At 42.0% G+C, this 15,291-nt stretch overlaps 1 protein-coding gene across 1 annotated transcript in view; it reads right to left on the minus strand.

The window, feature by feature from the left end:
• Window positions 1-8,568, minus strand: part of akt3a (v-akt murine thymoma viral oncogene homolog 3a) — a 32,519-nt gene extending 23,951 nt beyond the window's left edge. Inside the window, exons 1-2 of the mRNA XM_012864981.3 lie at window positions 8,394-8,568; window positions 931-1,042 (exon numbers count right to left, since the gene is read on the minus strand). Coding sequence (XP_012720435.2) covers window positions 931-1,042; window positions 8,394-8,553 — 272 coding nt within the window. The 5' untranslated portion in view covers window positions 8,554-8,568. The remainder of the gene's footprint in view (window positions 1-930; window positions 1,043-8,393) is intronic.
• Window positions 8,569-15,291: the final 6,723 nt, after the last annotated feature.

Below are 15,291 nucleotides of genomic sequence, written 5' to 3' on the forward strand. Positions count from 1 at the left end.
GTAACGAGGAGAAAGTTGGACAGACAGCTGCAAAAACACACATACGCGCACACACTCGTATGCGTGCGCACAACCTCAAAGCATGCACAGAAGCATCTGTGGTCTTCTGGGCAAAGCTGTTCATTTTCTGGAGATAAACACCTCAGCTCCTCAGAAAGGAACTGAGCAGCTGGAGAATTTATGCCAACACCACTTGAAAGGTCTCCTCTCCGCTCAGTCTCTCTCACAGACACCAACAAAGCACAAACTCTACAGCAAAGCCCTTCATATACATACCTCTGCTCCTGTTAATGCTCTCACCGAATGTGTACCTAATATTCATTGTATGGCTTATCTAAAGCAATTATCTTCCAAAATGTTGCCATTCGGACATTTTTAAGCATCCCGATTTTTTTTTTTTTTTTTTTTTTTTGCTGCTTAGCTACTTTTTCTTTAATTGAACGGGAATCCTCTGAACTAAAACGGCTCGACTTCAAAGCGGCTGCCTCAACTTTAGAAAGATACCAAAGTTTTCAGACGCGTTCGAACAAGGTACGGTTTGGGCAAGCTAGCAAACTTCAGCCCTGAGAGACAAACAGACACACTTGATATTAATGCAGGGAGCTTCCTTTATTTTGTTAACCTGGTAGTTATTCAATGATCAACCTGGTAAAATAAAACATACATTAAGAGACAAACCGTGTGCCATTTAGCAGCATTAATTAAAATGGTATGTAAACAACTACTTCAAACTATGTCATAATGTGTGGTGCTGTTTAATGGCAGCTTTTATTCCAAGTTATCTGTGTTTCTTGTAACAACAGCAGCTCAGAAACATCAACATAACACAGGAATTAACGGCGGCTGATTTTTTGAGAGGCCGCGGATAAACGTGAGGGTGAGCCGGTGCAGCTTATGATATTTCAGGCAGGAATCTTTCAGGGTACCGACCTTTCATCAGGCGAGTCCACATGGAAGGTCCTCTCGATGACGGTGGTCCACTGAAGGCAGCGTATGATGAAGGTGTTTGGCTTTGGCCTCTCTGTCTTCATCAGCTGGCATTCTGAAATAAGGAGCCAAAAACAAAAACAAACAATGGTGAATTATTAGGAGGCAATCAAATGGCAGAACTATGTGAGGAAGGACGTTCTAATCTTAGAATACGACGTACAGAGCCTCGTCATAAGACCCCAACATTTCACATTCCAGCCACTAAATTCATTGCTCTTGTGAAAGCAGTGCACTGGTTTGAGGTGGACCTCAGGGGTTTGTTAGAGAACATTGATGAACAATGAGTGTCATGAAGACCAAGGACCACAGCAGACAGGTTAGGAACAAAGCTGTGGTGCAATCTAACGAAGGGTTAGGTTATAAATAATCTCAAAGAGCATTGTTCAGTCAATCATCCGAAAGGAAATGCACAACTGAAAACCTACCCAGACATGACTGCCCAACCAAAACTGATGGGAGAGCATTAATCTGGGAGGAGCTGCAGAAACCCACAGCTCAGGTGCAAGGGTCTGCTGACAGAACAACTACCAGCTGTGCCTCTCTACAGAGTGGACTTTTATGCATGAACGCCAAGGAGTGTATTGTAAAGAGAAAGCCACAGAAGATATAATTTAAGGTTAGATAAGACCCATGTAAAGTTCCAAAAAAAAAGTTAAAAAACAAAACAACTGGACTGTTTGTGTGAGGATTGAGGTGATACCTCACTTCCATGCAGGTGATCCAGGCCAATTACGACCCTAACGACTCCCCGTTGCAGAGGCGTGGACCAGTTTCGGTTTAATTTGCAGGCCGACAATGACCTTAACGACTCCCCATTATTATGTGTTCTGGACAGATGAAACAAAATGTAACTTTTTGGCCTATATACAGAACGCCACGTGCACAGTGATGCAGTGGGGAGCACTGTTGCCTTAAGCTTGCAGAAAAAAAGGTTCTGGATCCAAACCCAGGCCTGAGGTCTTTCTTCATGGAGTTAGCATGTTTTGCAGTCACTGTATATCAAAGGATAGACAAATAGTTTTAGATCCAAGATGTAAAAGTTATTCTTAAAAGAATAACAAATATGCATATATAAAACTTATTCTTGACTTGTATTGTAAAGCAATAACTAACCAGTTTATAGTATAAATGCATGTTTTGAAGGGGTTAAGTGCCAGTCATTGTTTATGTGTTTAAATTTATCTTCTTTTTATGCTAAATAAACACTATACACGGAAATAAATCAACTTCTTCTATTATTAATGCTGTTGAATAATGTGAGACAGAAGTAAAAGATATTGAAATAAGTTTCTGTTCCAGCTTTCTGAAGTTGTCAATCTTTTCAGATGTTCCTACTTTTTCTGCTGTGAAGGAGTCAAAGAGTCTTGCCCTGCAGTAAAACTTTAAGCGTGTTTTAACGTCGGCCGCTGCCGTCATACAGGCTGGAACTCGCCGAAGGTCTAACGCTGAGACAACAAGTTGTCGTGAAGTGAGAACAGTTTGTGTTTTAGTTTGTCGGTGTAAAAATAGGAAATCACTCCAAAAGCCTATAACTTAAAAAAAGCTGCTTTCTTGTGCCAAAGGATCTTATGTGTTGCATCGCACACGCATCTGGCGGCTCTCCGATGAGACACATTTCTATGAAAACAGGCAGCCCAGTAGGCCGTTATTACACACAAGCATAATACAGTACACAAACACAGAAACGTAGGCATACAGAGCCAGATGGGGCTGGGAGCTCGCTGTGGGAAGGAATGCATCTTCATTGTCCCCTCAGCAGTCTCTGTGCTTATGAAGGACATGAAGTGGTGTAAAACAGCATTATGATCCGTCTTCTGTCCTCTCATCTGCCCTGCTTGTTCTACATGGATCGGTCTTCATTTCCTCTCCTCCTTCCACCTCCTCCTCCGCTCTCCTTTTGACTCCTGTCCCTTTGATCACCGCCTCTCCTTCTTCTATCCCTCCACTGTCTGTCCATCACGTCTCTTCTTCTGTCGCTTTTCATTTACAGGGTTCATGCACATTTTTCTTTCCAAACTCGAAATTTCAGAGTTACCAGTTCATTTAGTCTTTTTTAAAAGATAAACACTAAAGTACAAAGTTCAGTGTTTTAAGGCAGCTTTTCCTTGAGCGGACAAGTTTTACAAGCGAAACCTGCAAAATACACAAGATAGGGAGTGAGGGAGGACAGACTGAAACATGGGAGTGGACAATTAAGAGCAAAAGGAAAGAAGGAAGGACACTAAGAAGGATGGAAGAAGGCAAGGAAGGATGGACAAAAAAATAAGGAAGGAAGAGTAGCGTGAGGAAAGGTAGTAAGAATACAAAGACATGAAGGAGGCAAGGAGGTAAGGGCAGACACATGAATGAACTGAAAGAATATACAAAGGAGGTAAGAAAGGAAGTGAGGAATGAAGAGCAAGACGGAGGAGGGAAGTAAAAAGGGAATAAGGGACAGCGTAATGACAAAACAAGAGAAAGACAGAAAGACGAGAATAAACTAAAGAATGATCAACACAGGAAGAAATGAGGGAGGAAAGATACAAGAAATGAGGGATGGATGAAGGAAGGAAGGATGGATGGAAGGACACAGCTTTTAGACCGTGGGATAGGACAAGATGTCTGGAAATACAAATATTTCCCCCTGCTTTATTTTTTCCTTTCCTATCCAGACCTGGAAATTTGATAAATTCAGATTTTTCCAGGTGGGAAGGGGCCCGTAGCTGAAGTGTGACAAAGCTCAGCATGTCGAGGCTCAGCCTAAATATAGACAGGAAGGTTAATGGCAGAACGATCCAGGTCATCCACGCAGCGCTGCTTCAATGTGAAGTCAAACAAAATAGCGGCTACCTGACTCGTGCACAGGGCCTGCTGCGCTGCCAGTAAACAAGGTCATGATGTTGTCGGTGCCAAAACAAAACCTAATGTCCTCACGTGGACACACACACACACACACACACACACACACACACACACACACACACACACACACACACGGACAGCTCTATGTAAAAATGAACTCTGAATGTTAAATGTGAAATTGGGTTGTTTGCCACAGCAGGCGACGGTGAGGTCTGTGTAGCAGTTTAGCGGATGTGTGTGTGTGTGTGTGTGTGTGTCAAGCTTGTATGTATGAGTCCCTCTGCAGGGAACAGGCCTGTACCATCTCTGTTCCATCTGACCACTTCTGTTGTTCACACACACACACACGCATAAACACACACACGTCCACACACAAGTAAACAAACGCACACAGAGAACACACAAGCCACCTGGCTTCCCAGCTTTGGGCAACAGATGTGGCAGAGCCAGTGCTGTGCCAAGCAGCCGGGGCCGGATGTATGGCCTGGCTTGTCCTCCTAGCAAACTCTTTTTCCTCTTTTTTTTTTTTTTTTGTTTTCTCCCTCCATCTCCAACCCGGTGTTCACCTCCTCCTTCCTGTCTGTTCAGCACTCCTCCTTCGCTTTCCAACACACCTCATCCATAAAAAAGCCTCACCCTCCGCAGCCTCTCCCATCATCCCTCCATCTCGGTCCTCACTCCTCACGTCTCCAAATTTGCTCTTCCCCTCTCTGATCATCTCCCATCCCTCATTCTCCATCCTTGTCCTCCCTTCTGGGGTCTTATCTTTCCTTCCCTCCTCCTGCGTCCTTCGGGGTATCATTTTTTCTCATTTTCTCCAAGGGATCAGCTTGTAATCTACCATTCATCATATTTTCTATTTTGGCACTCTAGCACCCAATCCTCCGTACCATCCTCTGCCCATCCCTCTCTCTCTCTGCTGCTCTGCAGATCTTTCACACAGAGCTTTTCCAAAGCCATCCGATTTTATCTGACTAAGCCTGTTTAGTTACATTTTGATTAATTTAAAGACAGTAACTAAGAGCATTTTTCATATCTAAGGACTTAAGCTGTATTACAGTGCTAAGTGGGAATGTAAGTATAAGGTGACATCTGTATCAGCTTAGTGGACATCTGATTATGTTCCCAAAACAAGAGATATGACAGAGATTAAAATGCTAAATAACTATTCATCTATGTATTAGGAGATAGATGTAAGGTGATAAGTGGCCTATTTTAAAAATATACCCAAATTAAACTGTAATCCCCGTAAATAAAAACTTGGGTAGGATTTTACATGAGCCAAACATTTTAACGTCTGCATCATTTGTCAGTCTGACCAGCATTACTCCTAATAATATATTTATTAGCAGATATTTGTCTAAGTGTATTTGTAAATGTAGCTTTCGAATGTGCAACAACGTGCCTGAGAAATTAACATTTGGGCAAAACTGCAGAATTGTTGCTTATTTATACTTCAAATTTGTAGGCTCCAGGAAATAAAGAGATCTCCATTCCAAAAGTACATTAGATTTACAGCATGCAACTATTACTGCATGTAACTATAAATACAATTCTCAAAATAAAGATTCCTTATTCTGATTACCAAAAGCATTGTACACTGCATACAAAATGTGGACGTAAACTGCAAACCACCATTTTCAACCATGCGTTTTGCACCCTTAACTCACCATTTAATTACAATGTTTTAACTCAACTGTCTTGCCATAAGGGTAGGTGACAAAAGAGTTCAAAGCTCACAATGATCTTTGTCTACTTTTTCTCTATACAGGTAGATGAACAATCAATCAAATGTGTGATTTTCTTTATTTTGTTAAAGTTATAAAATATAGCTTTGATCTCCAAACATTACCTACAGTTAAGGGAAAAATCATCTATACACCCAGCAGAAACTGGTCCAGCCTGATAGACAATCTGGGGAAGGTAAAGATTAGGGCGATGGCCAGGAGACCTTCCAACCTCAAAGACCTGGAGCTTGTCAAAAATAAACATTAGTACTAGTGGAAACATGCAGGAAGCTGGTGAGCAGTGTTAGATAAGTTAGAGCAGTGTGTGATTGCTGTAATGGCAATAAAAATGTTCCACTGATTATTAGGAAGGATAAAATAATTTCGAACATGCCACTTTTTGACAAAATATAAATTATTCTTTTCCCCAAAGTTGCATTTTTTATTATTATCTTTTGAGGGATGCCTGTCTTATTTCCTATCAGAAAAAAAAAATTCTTGGTTGAAAGGAAATTATTTTGTATGGGTAATTTGTGGCTGAATATTTATTTCTATGCTGAATGTACTCTTTACATAAATGTGAAACGTCAGACCCAGAGGACAATGCCTATATTCCTAGGGCCTGTAAACACGACAAAACTCTCTCTCCTGATTGGTCAGTTTCATTGGTCACTGTCCAATCTGCCTGGAGAGAAAAGGCTGAGCCAAACATGCTCTTGTAGCTCACAAATCACATATGGTGATCAGCTGACTTTTATATGTAGATTTCTGCTTTATATCAGCTGTTCACAAACTGCACATAATTGTATCACAAATCTTTTTTTTTGTTTCACCGAGACAAATCCAGATACAAAACCTTTAATTACAAAGACAAACGTTTTAACACTTGCACAAACCTCGGCTTGTCTAGATATTTATCGTATATGGTCAGAAAGCTTGATTTCTGGGTACGAGCAAATTTGTTTCCATATCCAATATCAAATGAAAGAAAAAACAGGGGGTGATGGTAGAAATGATGCATTAAAGGAGTCTGGATGAGTCAATAATTGGAAAATTACACATGTCAACAATGTCCTGGAGTCTGCTAACCAGGTGTTGAGCAATGATAAACTGATAAATGTCCAATTAGAGGATTAACACACAACCATGCTGTGATGATGGATGACAAAGACACAGACTGCATTGATGATGACAGTTATGTGAGCATCCACACGGCTGAGTGCTACATATATAGTGTGTTATATTAACACCGCTGCTAAGAGGCTCACAGTTCAGTTGTACCATTGCCCCAAATTGGATTTACAACATCCATAGGTGGCTTTCAACTATGCGTTATTGCACGTTTTTTTTCTCTCTGGAACTTGATTATAGACGTAGTTTATGACAATTTAGATCTGAACTAAGACCAGTTTTAACTCGGAAGTTTAGAATGATCAACAGATCTCTGAGCGTTGCTTTTTCTGACTCTCCTTCTGTGGGAATGCTGAAAGTATAAATGTGACTGCAAATAAAGAAAATATGAACTGCAGAGGAGTATAAACAAGGAGACGTCTGAAACAAAATGCTGCAGCAGGAAATGTTTAGCCTCCTCCCACAACAAAGCCACGCCTTTAGTAAAGCACCCATCCAAAAAGTTTTACCTCCCTAAGATGGCCCTATTTTTGTGGTAGATTTCAGTCCTACTACTCTGATTTGAACCTGGAACCTGCATTGGAAATGACAGTGGTAGGAAAAAACCCTAACCCACTCATGTACCACGACTTTACGAATTTCTACAGCAATAGCTCTCTGTAGTTGCATACAAAGGTTTTCCGATTAAATTATCGGATGTTTGCCTATTATATTTTATTTCTCTGTTTTGCACTTTGTTTTTGCTTTCTGATAGAGCCGTGGCATTGCCAGCAGATTGCACAACAATGTTTACGGTGCAAAGTTCTTTCCAGGCTCAAAAAGGATGAAGTAAATATTTTCAGGACGAACGCTTGGTGTCTTATTTGAAGATGAAAATATTGTTTTTTGTGTTTTCCCTTTACGGTCAAAATACGTGAGTAGGCCCCTTTAAACAATGGTCTATATTCTGAGAACAAAATGATTTGATTGTGAGTGTGAGATCACACATTTTAAAGCAGTCAAACACCTGTTAGTCAATAACTAACTAACCCGTCGCTTATAAATAAGGCTTTTCTGATTTTTGAAGTGAGGTTTATAAAATCAAATTACCTGACATATCTGGGACATTTTCAGTGATCCAAATGATTTTCTGTCAAAGCTGCAAACAACTTCAGACAGCGACCAGAAATGACATATTTTCTGCTTGCCCGACCCTCACTGGTGACAGGGATTCGGAAAGGTATGCAGCTTTTTCCAAAAACTTCAGAGTCAAGATGAATGACTGCATTCATTAGAGAAGACACACAAAAACTGCTGTGTGCAGTTAGTGATGCTAACCATGCTAATCGCTAATACAAGATCCTGGGATTTTGTCTTTCTGTCAGATAATAGAGAAATCTCTATTTTACAGTGACTGCTCTCTCTTGTGCACAGGGCAATTTCACCTCTGCTACTAATACAAATGATTAATGACAACTAAGGAGAAGGAAGGATAAAAAAAATATTTATAAATACGTTAACTATAGTTTTTTAACTAAAATCGATATTGACTGGTCGAAGCTTTCAAAACTGAAGATCAAACATCAGCCACAAAACTATGATCCTTGCCTCTCTACTCTATTAGCTTTTATTTAAAGAGATACTGTATAACAATTAACAGTTCTGGCTAGTTCTGGGCGGAAGAGCAAGACCACTGTGAAGAGCCAACATATCACTGTAACATACTTGCTACTGAAAAGTTATTTAGTGGATAAGGGAGGTCTGCATCCTGAGGTTTCTCTTTGTAGCCGATGAAGGAGCCGTCTGTCTTGAGCAGGAAGTAACGTGGCCGCCAGTTCTTTATATATTCACCTGGAGAGAGACACACAGACACAGAAAGAGACATTTTAGCTTAGCTTGTTCCTTGGTGCAAACACAGTGGAATGCAGATAACGAGGGATCGTGATGCGCGAGTGTTCTCAGGGGTTCTAATGATTAATCAGTATAATGTAGGGAAAGTGGGATTAACGACAAAAATAATGATGTGGATGGTTTAAATACTGACTTTATTCCCCGGACAATTAAGAGCCGCTCAACCGTCATCTGTTCTGAGGATATGACACATTTACACTCTGTAGTATTTACGCACACAGATCCACACACACACACGGCATCTCTACAGCTCCCACAACGCCTGCCAGATTCAGATCGGATTATCGTGTAAAAAAGGAAAAAAAAAAAAAAAACATGTTTACCAGCGCAACACTCAAAGTATCCATGCCAGAAACATCATCTGGCTGATACATGGGCAGGTGTTGAGGTGATGACCCTTCCAGCACGTAGTCACAGCCACACACCGCACGCACAAACACACACTAACCACTGGTCAGCAGCAGCGACAGAGGATGAGATGATGTGACATGAGACCAAACAGGATTACGCGCGAGGAATTATTCTTCTTAGACGTCAGTAGAGGGGGAAAAAAAATGAACATCTGCTGTGCATCTGCCGACAAAGTATTATCCAACTGTGTGCCGGAGCTGGCACTGATGCAGGACGGCGGCCTTTTCAGCCGACCCGCAAGAGGATTACATGAGTGTCAAACGCCACACCACGGTGGTAGATCACCAGGAACCAGAAGGCACATGTGGCTTAAATTGCACACGTATGTGGATTTGCACAGTTTTTGTTGTTGTTGTTGTTGTTTTTTTGAGAACTAAGAGTACAAATACAGATACAATCCCCCCTAAGCCATACTGGGATTGTCATGGTACTCTAATTTTAAACTCCATACCATACTATGGCAAAACAAAATTAAGATTCAGGGTTTATTCTAGTTAAGAGTAATAAATATGATAAAGTACAATATTAAAAAAAAATAATTTCCTTAATTAGGGCCAAACTGATAATTAGGAGACAATAAGTGAGAGTCTCTGATATTGAAGCGCTGCTGCTGGAAAAAAGTGAGACAATTGGGGTAAATGTCAGCAAGTCCTTTTATATTGATTGTGACGCAAACGAGGTGCTTTGAATAAGTAATTTTTTGATTACATCGTGGTATTGAATATTGGGGGATTTTGACCAACTGTAAAGGTGGAGGGAGAATTACACATGATTGTTTGCATTTTTATAAACAGAAATCTAAAAGGTGCGTTGTGCATTTGAATTCAGCCTCTTAAGTCTAGCTCATAGAACTGCGATGACAGCTGCAAGTATTTTGGGGTGTATGCATATACCGGCTTTGCACATTTACATACTAAAGCCTTAGCCCATTGTTCTTTGCAAAATAGCTCAGGCTCCGTCAGAGTGGATGATGAGAGTCTGTGAGGAACAAGTTCACCGCAAATTCTCAGTCGGATTTGGGTCTTGACATTAGTACGCCATTGTAGCCCATTCAAATGCTCTGAAAGCATAGCACTGTAGCTCTGGCTGTATGCTTAGGATTGCTGCTGTGCTGCAAGCTGAACCTTTTCCCCCAGGCTTTAATCTTTGCAGCCCCTCCCAGGTTTTTACTTTTCAGGATTGCTCTGTATTTTTAGTCCATCCATCCATCCATCCATCCATCCATCCATCCATCCATCCATCCATCCATCCTCCAATGAACTCTCACTAGCCTCCCTGCTTCCTCTGAAGAAATGCCTCTCCACAGCATCACACTGCCACCACCCTGTTTCACCACTGGGTTGGTGTTCAGTGTGATGTGCAGTGTCATTTTCTGTCTAACATAACATTTTGCATGTAGACCAAGAGGTTCACATGCTTGCTATGCCCCCTACATGGGTTGCGGCAGACTATAAATGGTACTCCTCATGGTTTCCTTTCAACAATTTCTTTCTTCTTCAAACAAAAAGCCATTTTTGTGGACTAAGAATTACAGCGGGCCCCTTGGCTTCTTCTTCTTCTGTTCTGATCTCTAATCGGTTGCAGAGTCACATCTTGGTAGATTAAAATCTTCTAAGGCCTTCACATGACAGCTTTATTTATGCCGAGACTAAATTAGACACTAATTAGGTGACTTTTAAAAGCATTTCATAGCACTGGATTTTTCAGAGCTACCAGAGGGAAAGGGGTCTTTATCCCTTTCCTGTCACTACTTTGTGTTCCTCTACAAAAGGTCGCAGAGATTTATGGTTGTCCGGTAGCAAAATGTGGAAAAAGTAGAAAGTCAACTTCTTCAAGGCCCACGGAGCACACGGCTGATCTGATGCCGACACCTCCGACAGCAATGAAACCGCTCTTTTAATTAGGCAGCGACTCGTCTTGACACTCATTTGCACTTAAGCGCTAAAATGTGAAGACATAAATATTAAACGCAAGGCACACACGCGCATGCTCGCAGACGCTCTTGATCACCTTGTCTCGGCTAATTCTCAGGGAGACGAGTCTAGTCAGAGTGTCTGTGTGTCTGTGTTCTATTTTGTGACATCCATTCGAAGCAGAAATGACAGCAGGCCGCGCTCGTTAACACATCGCAGGAAAACACCTGCTCCGCTGAAGGAACCATGCGAGCGCAGGCCCCGCCGGTACCTCTGGGTGCTGGTGACGATCCACGTGTGTGTGTGTGTATGATGGCGCGGTGGTGACTAGAAGGAACAGCCACACGGGGACAGAGGGACACCAAAAAAAAAAAACACACTGGTGGGTGCCAGTGTATCACTAAGGCTACAGAATCACACCCCTCCTCGCTTCTCTCTGTTTTTTTCACAAATCCACCCACTCTCTCCTGCTCTCCCGTTTCCTTCTCCTGTTCTTTCAGAAACAAAGCATATTCTTTGGATCACTTGAGACTTATAAACAGAGTGCCGTGAGCGGGGTTGGAACGGGAGGGGTGGTAGGGAGGCATAAGGAAGAGGGAGAAGAAAATATTTTTAAAAGGCAGGACAGAAACACAGGGAGGGTGACGGCAACTGTGAGTAAAAGCCAAAACAGAACGTCTCATCGGCGATGACGAAGGCAAAATTGTATTATTGGAAAGGTCCCGTTTGATTCCCTGGAGGAGGAATTAAAAGTGAAAGCGTTCCAGCCGTGAACTCTAGAGCTGACAGAAGTTGTCATCTGGAAAGGGACAAACTTTCTCCGAACTCCAAGCTGGATCGCAGAAAGATGGATGGACTGTCAGAACGGACGGGGATGAGGAAAAAGTTGAGCTGATAAAACTATTATAAACTGGCGGCGACTGCTGGCTCGCTGGTCGGCGTCCAGTCATTTCTATGAGTCAGTTTCTGGATGAGGTGTCCAACCAATGGAAGCCTGTGGTTGGCCACTTCATCCCTCAGCTGTCCAGTACAACTGAAAACATTTAAGCGATCCTTATGGCCAGGCCGAGATGCCGTGCATGTGTGTGTGCGCTTCCGCGTGTCCACTGGGGGGTGGGGGTGGGGGGGCAGCCAGGGGTGGCACAGACGGAGAGAGGGGATGGAGAGAGGGGACGGACAGTTGTCCACGCGCGCTGCTCCTAACGCACACGGAGGCGCGTGCGCGCACACAGACACGGAGGCTAAAAACAATTCTGCTCCGACCGTTCCAACTCCCCGTATGATCCAACGGTGTTCTGTCAAGCTATCCCGTCTTGGCCCGGCCTGTAATGAGTCCAGCGAGCTCTCCCACTCTGGACAGCTTGTCTGGGGAGCCACATGTCTCTAGTTTGGACTGCTGGAGAAAACAGAACAGCCGGTCTCCTTCCCACACCATCTCTCTCAGACTCCTCACTTCACTTTCATTTAGTTTTCTGCTCAACTTTACTTTTCCCTTTAGGCCAATTAGAAAATATTACACCATCGAGCCCGGAACAAACCGTGTAGGTGATCTGAAGGATGAAAAGGCCAGAGGACTTTAAAGTCCCAATTCTTTAACAGGTTCAAAACAATTACATCTGTTTCAGCAGTGGGTTTTGGACATCTCCCCATTTGCTATTTTTTAACTCTGTAGTTTTGTACCCACATTTTTTTTAGGTACATCTGGGTACAGAAGCCGTCAGATGTCCCATCTCCCATGGGACGAAGTAGAATCTTCTCGTAGTTTAAAGTAAGGCAAAGGTGGTGGTGGGACTCCAATAAAACATATTTTCCAGCAGGTTGCTGAGGTTAAAATATTCAAATATTTTAAGAGTTTAGTTGGACCAGAACAAAAAAAAATGGAAATAGAATGTCCCACATGCAAGAATATTGGAAAGAAGATTAACAACTTATCAAAGGAGGATGGGACAAGTTTAATCAATAGACTGGACAAATACCAGGAGCCAAAGGGGAACCGTAGTCCGATTTATGTGTTTAGGCTGCTGAACATTTCACACATCGATATGGAGAACTAGTTGATGTCAGTGAAGCACATCGCCGGCTCACGCCAAGATGGGTAAGAAATGTCAGTGGTAGGTAAACGCTGTCGTCGGCAGAAAGATAAGAACTTTCCTTTTCTTTATTCCACCATTAAAGCTGCAATAGGTAGCTGAGAAAACCGTGGACTGAGCCTGACAATTTGAACAAGCACCCCTTTTAATTGTTTAATTTAAATTGGACAATCTATTTAAATCATATAGACTGTTGTTGTTTTTCAAGTGTACGTGCATAGTCTAAGAGCTTATTTTCAAGCACTTTAAGTTTTAAAAATACTAGGGCTGGGCAACGATTAAAATATTTAATCGCGATTAATCGCACTGATTAATCGCGATTAATCGCGATTAATCGCATTGTATTTACAAACTCCAAGAATGAATTCAAAAGTAGTGTAAAGAGCACTTTTATTTTAATGTTCTGCTGCCATATGAACAAAAGTGTTGTAACATTTGTAGCACTAATCAGTAACACATATTTAGTGTAAAGCTCAACTTAAACATGTAAAACAAAAAATAGCAATAATAATAAATTAAAGCTTATTGCCACTGACAGGGAATTCTCTTTATGGGGAAAAAATCTACCAAAAACAGGCAATTTCTGAGGTAACAGCAGGGAGCAGCATTACCATTTTATGTTCAATACCAAAGTTTAACTTGGCAGTGGTTACAACTAACTTGTTTCTGTCATATTCGATGCTGGAAGAACTTTAAACTGAAATGCTTGCTAACTCGATATGCTTGCGTTTATTTGACGTTGACACGCGGTTTTTTGTTGTTGCTTTCTCGCGCGCATATAGTGAATGGCAGGGGGAAAACAGGCAAAAATACATGGATACTTTGAAACGAGAAGCGACTTCACCGACGGCGTCGATGCAGACCCCCCCCCCCCCCCCCCCCCCCCCCCCCCCGCTCCGCTCCGCACAAAACTTGTTCCGGCCGCCAACTCACCGCCTCGCCTCGCCTAAGCTCGCTCGCGGTACCTGCGGGAAACACCGCCTTCCGCATGTCAGCTGTGTTTTTTTCCGGCCAGCACCTTTCTTCCTCTTTGAATCTGAGGCTGGGCTGACAGCGAGGTTATTGGCGCATTATCGCCACCTACTGTTCTGATTCAAACCCCTACACCGCAGCAACAGACCTTCACAAAATAAAAGCATGTGACCAACATGCGTTAACGCGCGTTAAAGAAAATATCGCCGTTAATAGTCTAATGAGTTAACGCGAAATTAACGCGTTAACTTGCCCAGCCCTAAAAAATACATCCTGCTCTTGTCTGAAAGCATATTATCTGTAGTCTTAGGCCTAGATCTAGCCTAAATATCGCCCTGGTGATGTCCAACAAACAATAAACCACCATTCCTTCAGGAAAGATGACAGTAACAGAAAGATGTGAAGTGATATGAGCACGGATGAGGACATGGCCAAGTGTTCAGTCCTCCTGTTCCTCTGGTGCCATTTTATGACAACCAGACTTTCATTCTCCTGAAATGTCCTCTGTCTACTCACCCCGATTTGTGATAGTGATCAACAAACATTATCATTTTTCATCTCGTCTCTCATCTGTTTGTAATTGTAAAGTTTACAGCAGCCAGATTCAGTAGCAGTGTCTTCTTGTCGCTCTGTTCGTCTTGTCCCGCAAAGCGGCAAAGCCACAACTCGGTGACGTAACACTGCCAACAGCCTATCGAGAGTAAGGCAGAAACAATTAAAAGTAAAAAATCAGGAAATGATGTTCTAATGAATTAAATTACCCATCAGATCTGTACATCTTTAGGAATAATTTTTAAAATGATTTAACTACAAGGAAAAATAAAAGTGATCTAGTTAAGGCCAGAATTATTTATTGCTCCCCCTGCCAGATTTCATCCAACCAAGAGGTTTGTTGAGGAAATGAGACGGACTGCTGTCAAAACAAATCCTAAAGAAATAATGTGGCTATTTTACTTAAATCTTAATAACATTACACTACATTTACAGAAATGGCATGTCATGAGCTAGGCGCAACCTTTTTCAACAAAAAGTTGGAAATTGCTGGCATTACAACAAACCAACCCTGTGTATAACTGCTTTATAATGATCTATGTTGTTGATGTGCTTCACGTCGCTGAGGGTGGAAGGTCTCCTTGCCATCACCTTAATCTTTAGCTCCCTCCACAGACTCTACCGGATTCAAGTCGAGTCTCTGGCTGCGCTGCTTTAAAATGTTAACATTACTTCCAGTCAGAAGAAACATGTTTGTATAATTAAAGAATTTTATTCAAACTAAATCTACCAGGGGTATCAAGAATTTCAGGGACTACTGTATGCAGTGGGTTA

The sequence above is a fragment of the Fundulus heteroclitus genome, chromosome 22 (assembly GCF_011125445.2).
Source record: "Fundulus heteroclitus isolate FHET01 chromosome 22, MU-UCD_Fhet_4.1, whole genome shotgun sequence".
NCBI classification, from domain to species: Eukaryota; Metazoa; Chordata; class Actinopteri; order Cyprinodontiformes; family Fundulidae; genus Fundulus; species Fundulus heteroclitus.